Source organism: Hesperophylax consimilis, chromosome 5 (genome assembly GCF_061612785.1).
Source record: "Hesperophylax consimilis isolate HC1 chromosome 5, BYU_Hcon_1.0, whole genome shotgun sequence".
Lineage (NCBI taxonomy): Eukaryota > Metazoa > Arthropoda > Insecta > Trichoptera > Limnephilidae > Hesperophylax > Hesperophylax consimilis.
In genome coordinates, this window is record NC_142840.1 from 14962695 (window position 1) to 14982448 (window position 19754).

Below are 19754 nucleotides of genomic sequence, written 5' to 3' on the forward strand. Positions count from 1 at the left end.
AGTGTCTTTCAACACCTTCTTTAAAATGTATTTTGTTCTTAAATATTCTTGTATTTCTTGTTCTGTGTTATCTTTAATTATGTTGGTACATATTTGAAATGTGTTTTGTGCTTGCCTATATGTGCTAGCATTTCCTGTTTCTGTGTTATCCATATTATTTTTGGATTAACTTAATGAGTAAAACCACAAATTATAATTTTTAAGCATTGAAAACAATATTAGCAACTCTCAAATGAATATTTCAAACTGAAAAATCAGAAAAAGATTCATCACAGTCTTGGTACACATTTAAAATGTGTTTACTTATACATTTATGTGTGCTTCCTGTTTCTGTTTTCTTAGTGAAATAAAATAAAAATACTTCACAGCACGTAACTAAGTTTTTCATTTTTCTGAAAAGCAGAGAAATGTTAATATTCAATTCTGTCGTAAGAAACACAATCATAATTTGAAAATGTTTTTCCTTTTTAAAGTAAAGGAATTCAAATTTTAAGTTATTTTTACAACGGCATCTCAGGACGACAGATTTTCAACTTCTGAGAAAATGTGCTCTAAGGAAAGATACTTTAGAGCTCATTTACGCAGGCTCGCACTTTGTGCGTTGGAGCCTTGTCGTCTGTTAATCGGAATCTGTTGACATTTATTTTTAAAATAATATTTTAGGCTGATGAATGGCTCTTTTTTATTGTTTCCTCTACCTTGTCTGTATGGCTGTGTCGACGTCATAATTAAAAACTGTCTAAATATCGGAAAATCTAAGGTTAAATAGTGATAAAATTTCTCATTACAAAAAGCTCAAAGTTATCAATCTAGTGAGTGGTTTACTTATGGATATTCCAATATTTAGAAAAAAATTATGCGTGCGACAGCACGACGTCACACACCATCGACGAGAATAGAGGAAACTCAAAAAGCGCGAACCACAAACCACCCCGGATATTTCACTTAGCCAGCACTCACCTTTCAACAATTTTTCCATAAATATTTAGAGTTTTTCATTGGTAAATGTGGTTAAGCAATTGTGTAAACTCACAAGCCATGGTGATTACCGTGTCTTTTTTTCAGTTCCAATCGGTTTTGATCGGAGTTATACCCCCTGGCTTGCTTTTCCGGCTTAAAATGATAGCCTCCTGTGGTGTGTGGTTTTTTTATTCTATTTTATGCTCGTATGGCTCGGGTATTAGAGATGGGCATCATCACACATTACACGTCGCACGCATTTTAGAAACATCAATATGCAATCGATACATCGTCGTACGAATGCAATATTAATTAAAATTGCGTTTATAAATGTTAGAAAATCAATCATTTGATAAAAATATTGACAAAATAATGGAAATGTTTTCTAACTGATTACTCGCGAGCATCGATCTATAATACTTGGTGGATGTTCTCATGAAATATTTGTACTAAAAAGATTATTATTTTACTAAGACGACGATTAGGCACAAAAATCTTCACCGTCATTGACTTTTTAAAATCGACGTTGTGCAATTTATAGTTTGAAGTAAGTTCCTACCAAAGATTAGAATTTCACATTTTGAACTTTTTTTATTTTTATCATCAATATATACTTTGTTATCCTATTGTACGACAATTTTTTTTAAATTCAAAATACTGAGATATGGGACAGTTATAATTATTTTTTATTAATAAAGTTATTTCTGATGTTATTTTAAACCGTAATGTTTAGTAAATTTACGAAAGTTTTCAATTCAACTTACTTTATAAATAATTGATGCAATGAAAAATTATATAGATTATGAATACTGGACACGCTATTTAAAAATAACTGAATGTAAGCAATTTCGATTCGGCAAACTATGATCGGGATATTGGGGGTACATCTTATATTATTTAAAATTATTATTGCATTGTAACATATTTTTTTGTAAATGATGTAACATTACTTTAATGAAAAAATATATGTGTCTGGTGTAAATAACACATTATAAAAATTAGTTCTTTAGAAAACCATTATAAAAATGCTCTGTACGAATTTGAAGGATAATAAATATTATATTTCCTCCAGGTTATCAATCTACCATTTTTTGCATTTCTGACCCTATAATGGCTACCAAAATGCAATGTTTTTTAGTTCTCTTTTGTGTATTACATTACCCATCTATTATATTTGTCTATGGTATTTAACAAACCATAGAAAATGTGCTGTCACAATGACAGATGATATCAACATTTTGTTCCGTTCATGTTCAGATAATCTAAACGATAATTCGAATATCTTGTTGTAATACAATTTGTAACACCATTGGTCTTGACAGATTTTTTGTAAAAAATATCTTTATGATTGTACATAACGAAAGACGCTATGAATTTAGAAAGTAAATTTATTTGCGTGGTGTGTGGAAATAGAGTAGACGCTCTCTTTCGCCAATACGGCCCAACCGTTTTAAAAGTTAATAATTGTGTAAGTATTTTTCCAGGTTCGGGATATATTTTTCCAGATTCGGGATCGCTGGCCACTCTTAATACTTAAAAAAAAAACCAAAAACCTTTTGATTCACCTTAATTACTATAACAGGCAGCTAGCTATCTGCGCTTGGGAAATTTTAATTTTAAAATTCTAATTTTATCAAGTTAAATGAAAATTCACTTTCGTTTTATGGGATGACAGCCATTTACAATAATTTAATTAAGCGTGGCCAGCGATCACGAATATTTACTTATAGGATTTGTATATATCTTCGTCTTTGGTAAAATCAGTGGACCCAAATATCGAGGGGTATTTAATTACTTCAACAAAGTGATTCTGAAATCAGAGTTCTCGAGTTACACACAAAACTATACTTTTAATTCCTCACCCGTCCTCATATTTATTATGTGTTTGTGGCATACATGGGGGAGGAAACAAAGTTATGGTTTTGTATGTAACTCAAAACGCTGATTCAGATGCTGTTACCTAGTTGTAAATTAATAAAAAATTAAAATTAATTAATTAAAATTACCCCGCGATATATCGATGCAGGAAAAGTTTTGTATGAAATTAAGAATTGAAAGTATGCTTGTAGGTTGTTTTACATTTTTGTTTTAGGATCTACCTGTATTTTGTAAAATGAAATCCTTTGCCATTCTTGTCTAGTGGTCGATTCTTGATGTTGAGCTGATTTTTGTATTTATCATTTTCAGGAACGATGTGGCAGCATCTCCGACAAGTATATTGAATATGATCCTGTAATCATTATGCTTGATATGATTCTATTATCTAGAGAAGCTTATAGACACATTCTTTATAACACTACTTTTAAGGTGATGGTATTTATTTATTTTATTAAGTTTATCAAACAGCATTGAAAAATCCAGAAAAATGGGTGAAAACTACGAATCATTATTTATTTACGCATACTTATTTATTTAGTGCCTACCATTTACATATGTTATTTTTCTATACTAACTTGGTGAAAGGAGGTGAACCCTATGAGATGGGTAAAGTTTTGTAAATAACCAAATGTAAAAATGAAAAATATAATTGAACCAATAGACACGCTCCTACAATATCAGCTTTTTTACTTTGGAATTTTCATTGACAGTAACGAAATATGTTACTGTGACCAGTAACTGCATAATTCTGTTGCAGTCATCATAAATAAGTTAGGAAAGGACTATCAAAATTTGTTATTAAACCTCACCGTAAGATGCATTAATTAATCTGGAAGCCTACGCTCTTATGTATATCCAATAATAATATACTGATTTTTTTTAAATTTTAGGCTTATTGGAAACTCTTCATTGTTTTGCTTCTGATGGAAACATATTTGGATTGGTCTAACAATAAAGATTATAAGAATGAACTTATCAATTCATCTTGTAAAATTGAAAATGATACACATTTTATGCTACAAAATATGCAAGTACATAACACAAGCCTTGACATAAAGTATTCTCATAGGTAAATTGGAATGATTTTTTAAAAATGAATGTTAAAAATATTTTATATAAGTAATACAAACTATATTGAATACTTTTAGTGGCAATAAAACTTACAATGCATCGACAGATACAAATAGAAGTATTCCATCAGAAAGGGAAAATTTCTGTCAGACAAGTGTTAGAAATATAAAAAAGCAGCTGTCAAGCGATGATCCATTTCTTACTGAAAAGGGAATTTATTTGACTTTTCTCTATATCTGCTTTGGTAAGGAAATTATCATTACTGTTTTACTTTTACTGTAATTATTATAAAGACTTTTTTTTAAGGAGACCCAAGGTGCTAAACATTTGTCTTTTGCCTCTCACTAATTGTGGGTCTTTAGTTTATAGGTAATAAAGGTTTACCAGGCAATAAAGACCGGACTTGATCATTGGTACCTAGTAATAATATTATCTTATACCCATGCTGCACATTTGTTGAAAATCGGTAGAACAGAATGGAGCAAGAACAACAATGTTGGTTTAAGGGTGGTGGACCAATAGATCATCAAGTTTTGCTCAATGTGTGAATAGCTCTAATGTATCTTATTTGCTAAGATTCAGTGAGCTGAATAGACTAGGGATGGGTCATGACTCATTTTATTAAGAGCGGGAGCCACGGTACCAATATTTTCATGCGGCTCAAAGAGTCGACTCAATTGAACTGGAGCTATAAGCTCAGAACTTATGAGCAATGAGAATACTGTGCTTGCACAAAACGACTCGCCCTATACTGCTCCCAGCTCTCAGCGTATGAATGATCGTAGTACTTTAGTTACCGGTATGCCGCCTCGTAATACGAGATAAATAAGATGCTAGGTAGTTAGTAGGTGTAGGTACATATGTCCAAGTCCAGCTGTTGGATTGTCAGACGCCGTTCACGTCTTTGAGTATGTAATAATAATTAATATTTGGATAATTTTAATGGTTCTACTTTTCTAAAATATTTTCTGATAAAAAGGGTAATCGTTCAATTGAGTTGGGGTACGGTTTATCGGGAGTCATATAAATACGGTGCATCAAAAAGAGCTAGCTCAATTGTGACTAATTCGCTCATGAATGACTCATCGCTAAAATAGACAGCCCAATAACCTTATTATATCGGCAACTTTCATGTGTACCGAAACTTCTTCCAGTCTGGCCTGCTACACAGCTGATGCGTGTCTTATTTGCTAAGATTCAGTGAGAGGAATATATAGCCCAATAACTTTACTATACCGGCAAGTTTCATGCGTACTGAAACCTTTTCCAGTCTGGTCTGCTATTTATCTGATACTTTGACACCAGGACTAACCGCACTCCATGAACCCGGGGATCACTGCTAATTCATTATATATAGTTAGCCTCTCGGGGTGACCTACGCCAGGAATGTAGATTCCCCAGTAAATCATACCCATGGCTGCTATACACATACTTGCCTACCAAACATACTTGAGCTGGTATGGACATATTCTATTCACTATACCTAAGATTGATTATTATAGCATAACATGAGTTGCATTAATTAATTAATACTATCCCTTTTATTTTTCTCAAGGGATTCCAATGTATAATCATGATGGCTGCGCTACAAAATAAATGGTCGTTGTTAATGTTTGATGTGTTCATCCACAAGATTGACAGAGTAGGGCTGTAGATGTAATTATTATGAAATATAAAATTCTCTATAAATCTGCCGATTGATTTACTAAGCTCTTCAATAATAGTTTGACTATTTAGTATTATTTTATGAATCTGCATTGTACAAAATCATTGCTCAACACTTGCAGGAGATAAAGAATTCTTAATCTATATTTTTTTTCACATGTAGTAAACACTTAGTAAACACACATAATTATAATAAAATAACTATGTTTTTCACACCACTTTATTGTATATATTTTCAATATATACAATAAAATGGTATTAAAAACAAAGTTATTTTATTATAATTCTTAACATTATGTTCATATCGCTATTTACTGTTTCAGATATGTTGGTGTTTCTAGTCGCAGTTTTTATTCTTTCTTTGTTTTTTGGAACTTCCGCAAGGAAAAATAAAGGTACGAAAAAAATCTTGTTTCCTTAACGTGTACATGCTGTAGTATAAAATTTTGTTGAATGTTGCGATTGTTTTTAAGATAAATTAATAAAATTTCTTTGGACGTGACTAGGTACCCTGTTTATTATTTAATTTATGGATATAATTCTCCTTATCAAATTCGATGGAATTCGTATGCTACAGGTGACTCATGACTCATAGTCATGACATACATAATATTATTAAGATTATTGCAACGGAATATATGCAAGTCTCCCTAAATGTCAAATCAACAAATTACAATCCGTTTTCAACGCCGCGGCAAGGCTTATCACCGGAGTATCTAAATACTCCCACATTTCAGAGCATCTCAAAAATCTGCACTGGCTCAAATGTCCTGAAAGAATCCAGTTCAAGGTATGCTGGATGGTATTTAAGTCACTTAACGGAATGGCTCCGGCTTATTTATCAGAATTGTGTATTCCAGAAGATTCCAACTCCCGACAGTCAACCCTTAGGTCAGCAACGTCATCAGCTATCGGAAGGTTGAAGGAACCAAAGCGCACACCAGATACTAAGTTCGGTGAGCGTGCTTTTGCCGTGTCAGGACCTAAAGCCTGGAATGGACTGCCACATGATTTGAGAATGATCGCAGACTCGACAGAATTTAGGTCTAAACTTAAAACGCACCTTTTCAGACAGTCGTATCCATAATTTCAGAAACCTCCACTTTCACAGTTGACGGCAATTTACATTTAAATTAACAAAATGTAAAAAATACTAAAAATAAAATAAAATAAATAAAAATAATAATTAAAAATAAATAAATAAAAATGATAACAACTAACAATTTGTAGGCTTTTAGGACAGTTAAAATACATTTAAATTAAAATAAAAAACTATAGCAGACTTAAGATCATGCGACGACCAGTGTTTTTTGATATAGTGTCCTATGCGTGCAGTTCTATCTTTTATAAGCATAAACTTTTTAATATAAGTGTGTTTGTTGGAAGTGACTTGCCAGGTAAGTATGTTTTGGTATCATTTCTAAATAACAAATAACAAATGTAGATCCTAGGAAATAAATTGTACAGCGCCCTTGAGGTGATTTTTCACAAAAACGGCGCTCTACAAATTATCCAATTATTATTATTATTATTATTATTATTATGACAGTCGTGTGCTTTAACCAGTAATAAATCATTTAAAATTGGGAGGGGGTAAAATAGAATCATATTAATAAGTCGTCTGAACGTGGCTAAACCACAGTTTGAAAATGGCCTTAAAAGCCTAAACAGCTGTAACAATAACAAAAACCACAAAATACTCGCAGAACTTAATAATTACATTATTAAATTTTATTTTAATTAAATTTAAAAAAAAAATGTGCTCTAACCTTCAAAACCAAACTTTGGGTAGCATGAGGGGTGACTATGACCCCAGGCATTTTGTAATTTTAATGCCATTTTTGCCATTAATTCATAAATTTTATTTCAAATTATTCTTATGGCTTACACATTTCATGCATTTTCATGAAATAATTATAATATAGTTAATTTCATAAAAAACCTATTCATTCATCAACGAACACGGCCTCCGTCCGCGAGAGCTTGGGTTACATCTGGTCGGTGCTTTTGTACCAGCTAGCAGTCAGCTCACGGCACATAATGTCCTCATTCCCTCAAGCAGGTTTGATAATAGCACGAGTGAATGGGATGGAAGACCTGACCCAAAAGTTCCTGTGCGAATAGATTGGCCCAAAAACAAACTACATAATGCTCGAGTGCCTCCGTCCGCGAGAGCTTGGGTTACATCTGGTCGGTGCTTTTGTACCAGTTAGCAGTCAGCTCACGGCACATAATGTCCTCATTCCCTCAAGCAGGTTTGATAATAGCACGAGTGAATGGGATGGAAGGCCTGACCCAAAAGTTCCTGTGCGAATAGATTGGCCCAAAAACAAACTACATAATGCTCGAGTGCTGTGATTAATAAGCTCCGCCTTCAACTACCGGTTGTCATGGTAACGTGGTAAATAAGTAAAGTGTCATATTGTTCATACAGGCTCAGAAGTGCATTCTCATAATCATTCTTTAAAATATTTATATACATACATAGCATTATATTAAAAAAAACATGTTTATAATGATAAACTGGTTTAACCGTTTGAGTGCTGGGTCTTTTTTCATAATATATGTACTAAAATTGCGTGTTAAAAAATTATTGAACTTATTTTTGCTGTGAAATCACGGCTCGCAATTCACTGTTTTTGTAATAGAAATAAGCGATTTAAAAATAAATAACGCACAAGTATAAAAATGGAAGTAGAACAAATATGATTTTACTCACCGTAGTTTGAGATAATAGTTTGTGAGTTTGGGAGAAGCATTTACATAAAAAGTGATAGGTTATAGTAATTAAAATAGTATTTTATGACTTATCTCTAAATTGTATAAAATAAAATCGCTTTATGCATCTGTCTGTTTGTGCGCTTAGTTCTAGTTAACTACGCAACAGATTTTGATAGGGTTTTCACTATCGTTTAGAAAATTTCTTTCGGAGGGTTTATAAATATAATACATGCATATGATATTTATAGAAAGTATAGAAAAGTCGATGTTTTGTAATCAAGTCGTAAAAAAATATTTTCGGGCGCTTACGTTGCTAACGCTGGCTAAACCTTATGAGTTCCATTATAAAAATGTACTATGGAATTGTGTATCTTAAAAAGGCTTACAGAAAAGCCTGCGATACGGAAGAATAACCCACAGTAATAATTTTTATCTTTTAATTTTATATATTATGTGTTATTTGCAAAGCTATTTTGACCAATATAATATTAATTCCTATCCAATTAAATATGTAAGTTATGTTAAGCATTTAAAGTAGATTAAAATTAAAAATTAATAGCTAAAATTTAAATTCACAAAAACACAGACATGACAAAGTTCCAAGCATTAGTGGAATCAGACTGCCAAAACATTCCAACAGAGAAAGCAAGGTACTCCAGTTGATGGCTTTCCTGGAGTTAATTCTCTTGGGAGGCTCCATCTGGTTCATCCCAACAACAGTTATCAGAATGTTACTTTGTGTTGTAAAAGGCCAACATCTTGTGCACACATCAAAACTGTACAAGGATTTACTTATAATACCTATCAAGCAGCATGCAAAGCAATGAGTCTCTGGAAAGATAACTCTCATTGGGACAACAAATTATCTGAAGCTGCTATTTGCAGTTCAGCTAGGTCATTGCGGAATTTGTTAAGTGAACGACTCTGTAATTCTGTGGAATAAATTTAAAAAAAATAAGGGTGAAGAGATTTTGATTCGGTGATGGCGAGAGTTAATATCAGATGAAGTTCAATATGATCAAAACATCTTTGACGAAGCATTATTTGAATTAAACAAAGTAGTCGAATTACTTTCGGGTAAATCTATTAAGAATTTTGGACTGCCGATCCCAACTAATATAACAAACTCAGATTTTACCAGCTCCGAATATAGCAGAGAAACATCCTCCGATCAATCAAAAATGTTAAAGTTGTAGCTCAAGATGAACATCGACCAAAAAAAGTATACAATGCGTTTTTAATATCGATTGCTCCAGGAGGTGCGGGAAAAACATTTTTAATCAATTTGTTCTTAGCCAAAGTCAGATCTACTGGTAAAAATGCATTAGCTGTTGTATCATCCGGCATTGCAGCTACACTTTTGGAAGGAGGCCGAACTGCACACGCGAAATTCAACTACTGTTAAAAAATGCTACTGATGACACTAACAGTGTTTGTATGATTTTTTAACAAAGCAATACTGGAAAATTGATGCGTTCCTGCTCATTAATAGTTTGGGACGAAGCTATAATGTTGAAAAAGAGTTCTGTTGAAGCATTAGACAGAACAATGCGCGATTTGCGCAGCAAAAACTTTCCTATGGGTGGATGTACAATTTTGCTCTGAGGTGAATTTCGTCAAATCTTACCGGTTGTGACGAGAGGTACATATGCTGATGAAATTAATGCTTCATTAAAAAGATCTAACCTTTGGCCATATGTAAATATATTTCAACTTAAAACCAACATAAGAGTGTCATTGTCTACACGTGAAAACAGGCTTTTTGCAGAGTTGTTGCTAAAATTAGGAATAGGCTGCTACATCAAGACAATGGAAAAATTAACCTCGATGATGATAAACTTTGCATTTTGGTAAATGACCTTCAAGAATTAATCGACAATGTTTATCTAGAAAGTAATTACATAATCTGTAAGACTATACCTTGGTTCAAGGAGAGTGCGATTCTGTCATTTACTAACGAATAAGTAGAGAAGGTAAATAACTAGATCCTCTCGAAGATTGATGCACCGACGCAAGCTTACTACTCTGTGGACACTTTTCTCGATCTTGAAGAGGCTGTTCATTTTCCTACGGAATGTCTCAATTCCTTGCAGCCCTCTGTACTCCCCCCACATAAATTGGTGTTGAAAGTGGGATGTCCTATTATTTTATTACGGAACCTTAATCCACCCAAATTGTCAAATAGGAAACGTTTGCAGGTAAAATCTTTTAAAACATTTATAATAGAGTGAACAATACTGACCGAATGTGGAACTGGAGAAATTGTTTTGATTCCCTTGATTCATTTAATACTGACGGATTTACCGTTTCCATTTAAACAACTGCAACTTTAAGTAAAACTGTCTTTTTCAATGACCATTAAAAAGTCACAGGGTCAAACATTCAGTGTTTCAGGTTTAGATATGAGTGTTGAGTGTTTTTCACAACATGTAGCGCTTTCGCATATAACTTCTAAGCAAAATCTGTTTGTGCTGTCTAATGAAAAAACAGCTGTAAATATTGTATATAAAGAAATTTTGTGGTTACTGGCAGTAAACATAGTCTGATTCAAGATAAAAAATGATATTTACAGCTAATATAATCTAAAAAAGTCCCTAAATCGGTAAGCTGTGCAAAAAATGTATGTTTACAGTAAAATATTAATAAAAAAATAAAACAAATTATTTAAAGTAAAATTATTTTTAAAATGATTACTAAATGCACTTTTTGGAACTATAAACTATCAATGTCAAAGCGCTAAAAATGGATCGAATGGACTCTTCTGACTCGGATTCATAGGATTTATAAAAATAATAATATTAATAAAGTATAATAAGAGCAGGCTAGACTTGATAATAAAAATGATACTTACTTAATTTCAATAATACTTACGAAATCATACTATTAAACAGAATTTATTTATCGCATCTCACAATAGATTTTTAATAGTTTTTTCTCATTAAAATCAACCGCACTAGGACTAAGCCTATATCGAGGTTAACAATTTACATTTGAGTGAAGCAAAAATAGAGTAATTAACATACTATTTAATGTTAATTCAGCTCTGGGCATCTTCGGTTAAATACAGATAAACTTAAAAAAAAATTAACATTATATGAATGTTGCGCATGAATGTATTTAAATGTAAATGCTACAATAAATAAGAAAATATATTAAAAATACTTGCTTATGAAATGAATTAAATACTACTATCGGTTTAGATTTTTCATTGCTTGTGTTGGAACACAATCATTTTTCACTCAGAAGAATAAAATATGGAAGCAACCTCTCGTAAAGATGAACTGCGAGCGAATGACGTCCCTGTAAGTTTTTCAGCCCCAAATTTCAAATGTTCATACTTTGACCCCAAGTATGGTCTAAAAGCTGCTTACAATACTATCTATACAGATTTACCATTCCGTGGCTTCGTATTTCCAACAATATAAGAATACAAAAATACCAAAACTGTAAGGCCTTTATTTAAAATTATACATGTACAATATTACATACAATATTATTAAATACATTATACAATATTAAAGTTTTTGGGTACCCCTGTTGGCAACGGAAGGGTTAACATTATGCATATTGGTTTATAATTTGTTTTATTTGTGTAAAACGATAGAATTCATCAGCTACAGTAAACCCAAACATAGGTTTAAACGAATTTAGATTATTATCTCCAGAAGTAGATAATGGAGATTAAATAAAATCAGCATAAAAATAACATCTAATAAATCATATTTTTATTATAAGACAACAGAACCAAACACAAGCAAGGAAAACCATTGATTTGGATTTTGAAAATTATTTTATATTCAAGTACACAGATATCCAATAATATTATATTGTCACAATTTAATGTTAAACCAATCGATTATGCAAGTAGGTATTATCAAATCATAAGCTATTTCGTTTTTTTTAAATTTTGCTGCTGTGTTCTGCCAAATTAACACCAATTTTTAACAACATAATCACACTATTTATGTTATTTTCTTCTTACAGTTGAATTCATCTTACTGCTAAAAGGGCTGACATTGGGAGGCATGGGAAATCTCTTCATGCTTCCCACACTTATTTGGGGTACGGAAGATGATACATCCATTCACGCCCCTCTGGTTTTGGGCTATGTAATCTTATCATCTCTAATCATTCATTCTGGTTTGTACAAACATTTTGAACAAACACATTATTTTATGTTTTTTAAGGAATTCGATTACTGAATTTTGTTATCATCGTACCAGTAGAGTGAAACTTCTGAAATAAAATTACCCACATGTATCCAGGGCCGGCTCTGAGCCAAACGGCGCCTGGTGCATGCGAGCAAATTTTGGCGCTCCTTGTCAAAACCAGTTGACGCTTAGTTAGGTGATCACTATAATTAATAATATTTGTATTTTTATGTATCGCCGTTTATAAGAAAAATATTTCAATGTGTCGGGTGTTAGGTATGATTAGTGTCTTGGCGATTCAGCACCTTTTAAAAAAATTATTATTGTCTTGTTAGCGTCAATCAAATTTTTAGCAATGTTTATGATAATGAATTAGAATAAAGGTGGTATGGTGATATCTCCTACGAAAGCACTAGGCAGCCGAGATTTGAAGGAGCCTGGCTGCCTAGTGTTTAGCTTGAATACGTTTTCACACAAATTTAAAGATCGTGTTGGCTGCCTAGTGTATTATACCGTGAAAACATTTACACACTATTTTGAAGATCATGTTGGTGCGTTAGTGCGTCAGCTTGTATACATTTTCATACAAACTTGAAGATCAAGTTGGCTGTCTAATGCATTCCTAGCCTTAGGAAAAAATGGGACACCGATATTTTATCATTTTTAAATGCTTTGAGATGTTGTGCAAATTTAGATACCTATTAGAAAAATTCTCCAGTCGATACTTTTTGATTGTAATCTACCTATACCTTGTATATAAATAAAAATGTAAAAGCTCGTTAGTTCAAAATCTCAAATCTCCGTAAGTACTTCTCCGACCGCTTTGAAATTTTGACATAATGTTGCATTCGAATATGCATGTGTTTTTATATACCTATATTATATAGATGTCACCTGTGATAGGTAAAAACATGTTTTTTGAAAAACAGCGTAATCTGTTTGTCGTTTTTTAAAAAAAAACAGCGCCATCTATTGGATGTAAAAGCAAAATGCCCTATTGTTTCTCTTTCTGCACAGAGAGGCTGAGCCACATAAACGCGTGGTGGGGTACAGCTAGTTGGTAATAAAAGTGTTGATATTATTTTAAGAGCTCAACAAAGGAACCTTTATAATTTTGATAATGCATTCAATGAAAGAAACATTGCTTAAATAAGTGTGTTGGCTGTTATTCTTCATTTGGTACAACGGAACTGGTATGTTTAATACAGTTGATGACATAATATATTGTTGTATTTAATAGTTTTGCAATTTTAGATGCAGCTGTTTAATGCCTTCACTGTGTAAATCTATTATTAACGTGTACAATTTTCTTTGTACAACTGTTTAACAATAATCAAACAAAGAGAGCACACATTTTTTAAAATTTGTTTATGTACTATTAAAAACTTGTGGATTTACATAGTGTCGCCCGTCATCTAGTAATGCACGCTAGAATGCACATGTGAAATAAATCTAACCCTACTCTGTAACTTGCAATTTCTGGGTCTGAGTGTGGATACAGAAATTATGGTTTTAGTAAACAACTTTAACACAAAATCGCTTTGGTTCTGAATAGTCAGTTGTTGAGTCTCACACTACGTATGCACGGTAAAATGTTTTGAGTTGGGAGATTTGATAAACACGAAGCAGAATTGGAATTTCCAAGTCTGTGCCATAATAATTATTAGTACCTAGTCATTAGAACAGCAGAAGGCAAGTTTAAATTTCACACATTTGGATGTTTTTATAGGTTAGCGTTTTTAAGGTGATATTGCCCAAAAATGACACTATACATGATGCCTGGAAATCGGGAAACTGGTGAATCTACATCACATAGAGAACACAAAAAACTTTTGTTTCAGATCTGAGCATTTGGATTAAAAAAAATGTTTTTCATTTTTTTGACAACTAAAGGGGTAAAATACTTTTGGAGCCAGGTCTAAGCTTCAATGCATTTTAAGACATTAAACAGCTGTTATTAACTCCTTAGTGACAGGTTTTGTCAAATTTGTTCTAAAATATTCCAACTTCGGACACCATTTACTCGAAAATCTAAAAAGCTACAACCAAAAGAAGTTATTATTATTACATTATTACAATTACATTACCACAAAATAGACTCCCAAAGTCACTGTGGGTCCACCCAAAATCATGTGATGTAGGTTCAGCAGTTTCCTGCTTGTACTACAAGTTTCCCAACACTATAAATCATCAGAATTATTATAAAAAATTGGAGTGCTGAGTTCTGATTCTGGCTCCAGAAACAAAATAGGTCGGCTTCATATATTATCAAAATTCAATGAATAGCTATCTGACATAAGAAATGTATAAATTCTTGAAGAAATTTTAGATAATTTCTCGTAGACTCAGAAATAAAGAACTGCTCTTCCTCAATCAACACTCGACTAATTATGCTTATAATTCACCATTGTCCAGAATCTGTAGAATGGTCAACTCACGTCAAGACCTTGATTTTTTTGGTATAAGTCAGAATGTTTTTTGTCGCTCACTATGCAATTGAGGATATTTTGTATCACTTTAGTTTTAGCAAGGTCTTGACTTGACTTGACACTTGTATTTTATGTTTTCCCTGTTTGTCTCTGCTTTTATATCCCATCCTTTACTCTTGCATTGTACATTGTCCCAAATCTCTTGTGGCTTTGTAATATATTGGACGTATGTCAGTTAATTAATTAATAAATAACAAGATAAAGATCTGTTAAAGTAGTCCCAGAGACCTCTTTCTAGGATTACATACTACTCTTTTTTGTAATGCCCCTTGTACGTTGGCCCAACGTATTGGGTCGCCCAACCCGACAACGTGTGAACGTTTTTGGCGCCAAGATCCTTTGATCCGTGTGCATAAAAACCGACAATAATCAGGTTGGCCGGCCAACGTTGGTGGTCAATGCATGCAACGGCCAAGTGGTCCTGTATATTGCCAGCGCATTGGCCCAATGCATCGGGCCAACGTGTACTAGGGGCATTAGAGAAGCTCTAATGTCTAGTCTACAAATTTAATAGTTTTTTTCAGTATTTTAATAACTTTTTATTATTATTTTTCAGTGATTTATGAATGCAACAAAACAAGATCTTTGGTAATCCTGACACTGGCATTGATTTTGAAGATATCAACACAAACATATCTAAGAACTATAACACAGTTTTAGTTGTGTGTATTTTATATTATATAGAATAATAATGCCAATCTACATATTGTATTTTACACCATTAAAATATTTTTCATCTTTTATGGTTGCAAGTCAATGATACAGACACAGGTCTTGTTTCAGAATTCAGAATCTTCACAAGCCTTACCGCGACCGGGAGATTGAAAAATTCATGTGACCACATTTTTTATACACAATAAACTAGTCGCATACCGTGAGGGTACATTAAAATTTTGTGCACGTTTCAAAAGAGTTGACACGGTCAAAATCGGGTAATGAAATCTCTTGAAAGGATAAAAGCTGCAATATTTCACTTCTACATTGTGAAATATCTTTGAATAAAATACAATAAAACCTATGCGTATTGAGCAGTTAAGAAATGCATGTTGTTACCAATGCTGTCAGCGAGACACGTACGGAGTTGATTTATGTCGTTGCTCATTACTAAATCTTTTTAATTGATACAACTGCATTTTCTTTTTGCATTATTTAGTTATTATGTGTAATAGTTGTAACAAATCACATTAACCTAATAGTACAGTTGTGTGCATTGAGATTCAGAAGACCGTTTTAAAAACAACTGATTGCAACCCTTTGTAATAAATTCTCATGGAAATGCACACTTCTTACCCACCTTACAAAGTAATATAAATCATGAAAATATTGCAACAAATTTACTCGTAAATGAACACAGTTCATGCTTCTCTTTTTTATGATAGTGTTATATGTATAAAACGTGAACCTATAAAATAAAAAAATTAAATTAATGTTAAGGAATGCAGATAAAGAGGAATTCATATATTTTGGCTTAATATGTATACAAACTTCTTTAGTAGTTACATAAGGGGATAGCAAAAATGTATGAATCAAGCGGCAAGTGATAGATGGGCTTCTGATAATATACTTGCATTGAACTATGATTTGGAACATTTACAATGAGAATTCTTCGATTGGTTCGATCGGGTCTTTCAAAAATCAAAGTCAATCATTATAATGTGAGGAATGCAATAAGCTAGTTTCCTTTGGTATTCTAGGGATGTGGTCCGAGTCTGGGATACATTGGCTGTGATTCTTGGTTGCCGGTTCCAGATGAAAGTGGGAAGAAATATAATATTTTTATGGCCTTTTTTGTGAAAAATTTCTCAAAGGCTGCTGTAATCTATAATATAATGTGAATGCATTCCTTTGTTGTGGAGTTGGAACGTATTTTGGAAAAAAAAACCCTCATGCATTTCTTGAGTTTGCTACAATTTCAGACAATCGCTGTGGAGGATTGTTGTTGACAAACACTGGGCAATGTGGTTTTAGGTGATACTTCAGCAAAGATAAATACATAGTATAAAATGAAATAGGTATGTATTATGAATGATCATTAAATATGTTTATTACAATAATTAATACAAATACAGTATTTACATTAGTTATAGAAATACAATTAATTCAGTCAGTATTTTCATTACAATACATAGTTTGATTGGTTCAGTATTTTTACAAACATAAGTTAAATTATAAAAAAGCTTATAAATCGTATAAAGTGTGTAACACTAGTAGGCAATGTACAAGAAACTATAAATCCAGAGAGAAATGACAATATAATATATTATGTAGTGTGAATACCAGCTACTGGCCATCTGTCTCCTAAACTGATGTTACACATTACATTTTATAAAAAATGGAATGAGATAAGCTAGATAAGATTATAATAACAAATAATATTGTGTCGGGGAGATACATGATATTATCAAATGACTAAGACCTATAAACCAACAATAACATTCTTTGAACACATTGACCAATTCGCTTGAAATAGTATATACACCAACTTAAAATTACTGTATAGCTGTACAAAGTTACTGTTGGGAGGTTACATTAATAAATAGGTATGCTTAAAAATATTAACTAGATATACATTTCAATTGGTGTCTTTCAAATAATGAGATCCAAAATAATTACATAACTTATGTCAACTAGTGGTTATCCTGCAGCATGCCTCGTACTCTCTTCACGTTCAAGTGAAAATTATAACTGCTGTAAAAGTAAAACTTCCCACAGTTATACCTGATGTTATTGCTAAATAATGAAAAGAATGAGGCGCTGAGAAAAACAGAATGCCATTTATTTATATTCATTGGGCAAAAGCTTTGCCAGCAGGCCCTTCTTATGCTGAAATGGGAGGATCATCCTGACCAATCATAACATCCTCGTAGGTGACCCCGCTATCTCTTCTGGTGAATAGCTTTTGGCGAAACCATCTCACCAAGTGATAACGGCGGACAATAAACACTAATGCACACACTATTAGAACAAAGGTGAGTAACATAATTATAGCCATCGTCCAAGAGTGACCTCCAGATGGCGGAAGGGCTTTGTTGGAGGGATATATAACGCACGCATTCACTAGAGCGGTATTAAAGGGATCGAATTCATATCCTTCTTGACATTCACATTTGCCGGATTTTTCACTGCATAAGATTCCCGGATCACCACCGCACGCCAATAAGTCACTAACCTCACACTTAGGCAGGGAAACTGTAACAATTGAAATCGAATGTATAACAACTGACATGAGATAATAAGGATGAGCGCATTAATTGAATCAATTTATCAATTGTTACTTACCAGACTCGCAAAATCCTACAAAGCACAACGGCAGTAGAAAAACGCAGAAGTATGTTTGAAAAGTCATCGTGGACTTTTGTTTAATGCACACATATAATATTGTATATTGTCAACACTTTGTTATTTAATAAAACACACGTCGGCGACACTAACATCAGACGAGCTAGCGCATATTTACCGTGAAATGTGCATGTCATAGATATACCATTCACGTGCATGTGCATAGATTTATTTTATCGGCCATGATTGTGAGAAACGTCAAAATCGTGCAAATACGCTTCGTACCGTCCATAGAATATTTAATAAGTCCGGCAATAAGAGTCTGTACTATAATAAGCATAAAGCATATTTTAGTATGAATAAAATATGGTATACAAAAAGGATATTGAAGTAGTAATAAAAACAACAGTTGTAATATTTAAAAAATTAAAATACAGTAGTTTTCAAACATGTGGCTTATGTATGTTCTAAGGTTCTAATAAATTTTTTTTTTTTTTTTATTGTTGATACATTTTTTTTTTACAATATTTCATATTTCAATTTAGTAATGTTGGCCTCACTGGGTTGTTTACCCGTGCTGAGGCCCCCATTTTATAATTTAAGAATTTATACATTTAAAAATAAAAGAAAAACAACATTAAAATAAAGATAAATTTAAAATAAAAATAAAGATTAAAAATAAAAGAAAAATATCAAAAGAGAATGTAAATCGGTATTTATAATGATATATGTGTTTGTGCGTGTTGCGTGTTTTATATCTTTTTGTGTGTTGCGTGTATATGTTTTATTCTTTTATGTTATAGAATTTTGGTAATATTGTCTTTTTGTTCTTTAATCCATTTTTTTATTTTGTGTTTGAATTTATTTTTATTTTCCTCAATTTTTGTTTCAAGTGGAAGACTGTTGAATGCTTTAATAGCGTGGTATTTATGGTGTCTTTGTCCAAAGGTAGTGTTTACCGTCGGAGTTTTTATGTTTTCTTTGTACGCTTGTCTGACCGGTCTATTAGTGATATTTTGTGTTTGTTGGGGTTTGTTTTTTTGGTCGAAAATGTAGTTTAGTAGTGTTTTAACATATAATTGGCGTATATCAAGTACGTCACAGCTTTTAAATATTTGGTCTGTGTCGGTTAGTTTATGTTTTTTGAGTATTACCTTTAATATCGTTTTCTGTGCGATTTCTATTTGAGCGATAGCTGCGTTTGTTGCTCCTCCCCAAGCAATTATTCCATATTCTATTATTGATTGGCATAGTGCATAATATATTGTTTTCAATTGTTTTATTTTATATATGTTTCTTATGTTTAGGAAAATGTGTATTGTTCTGAGGAGTCTATTTGTGATTTGTTTGATGTGATGTGTCCATCTAAGATTATGGTCAATTACGATTCCTAGATACTTTATTTGTTCTGTTTTTTCTAGAGGGGGGATATAATATTTACTATTTTACGAATCTTGGGTAATTACTAATGACTATAAGTTCAGGGGACAATATACCTCCCTAACAGCATAATTTTTTGAAGTGAAACTTCTTTAGGCGC

General features: G+C 32.5%; 1 protein-coding gene across 1 annotated transcript; it reads left to right on the forward strand.

The window, feature by feature from the left end:
• The first annotated feature begins 2151 nt into the window (after positions 1 to 2151).
• Arv1 (ACAT-related protein required for viability 1) lies at positions 2152 to 15633 on the forward strand. The gene is made up of 7 exons (XM_089632013.1): positions 2152 to 2428; positions 3148 to 3267; positions 3729 to 3907; positions 3987 to 4153; positions 5898 to 5969; positions 12280 to 12435; positions 15492 to 15633. Exons 1-7 carry the CDS (start codon positions 2330 to 2332, stop codon positions 15593 to 15595), a joined length of 897 nt encoding a protein of 298 aa, XP_089488139.1. The 5' UTR covers positions 2152 to 2329; the 3' UTR covers positions 15596 to 15633.
• Positions 15634 to 19754: the final 4121 nt, after the last annotated feature.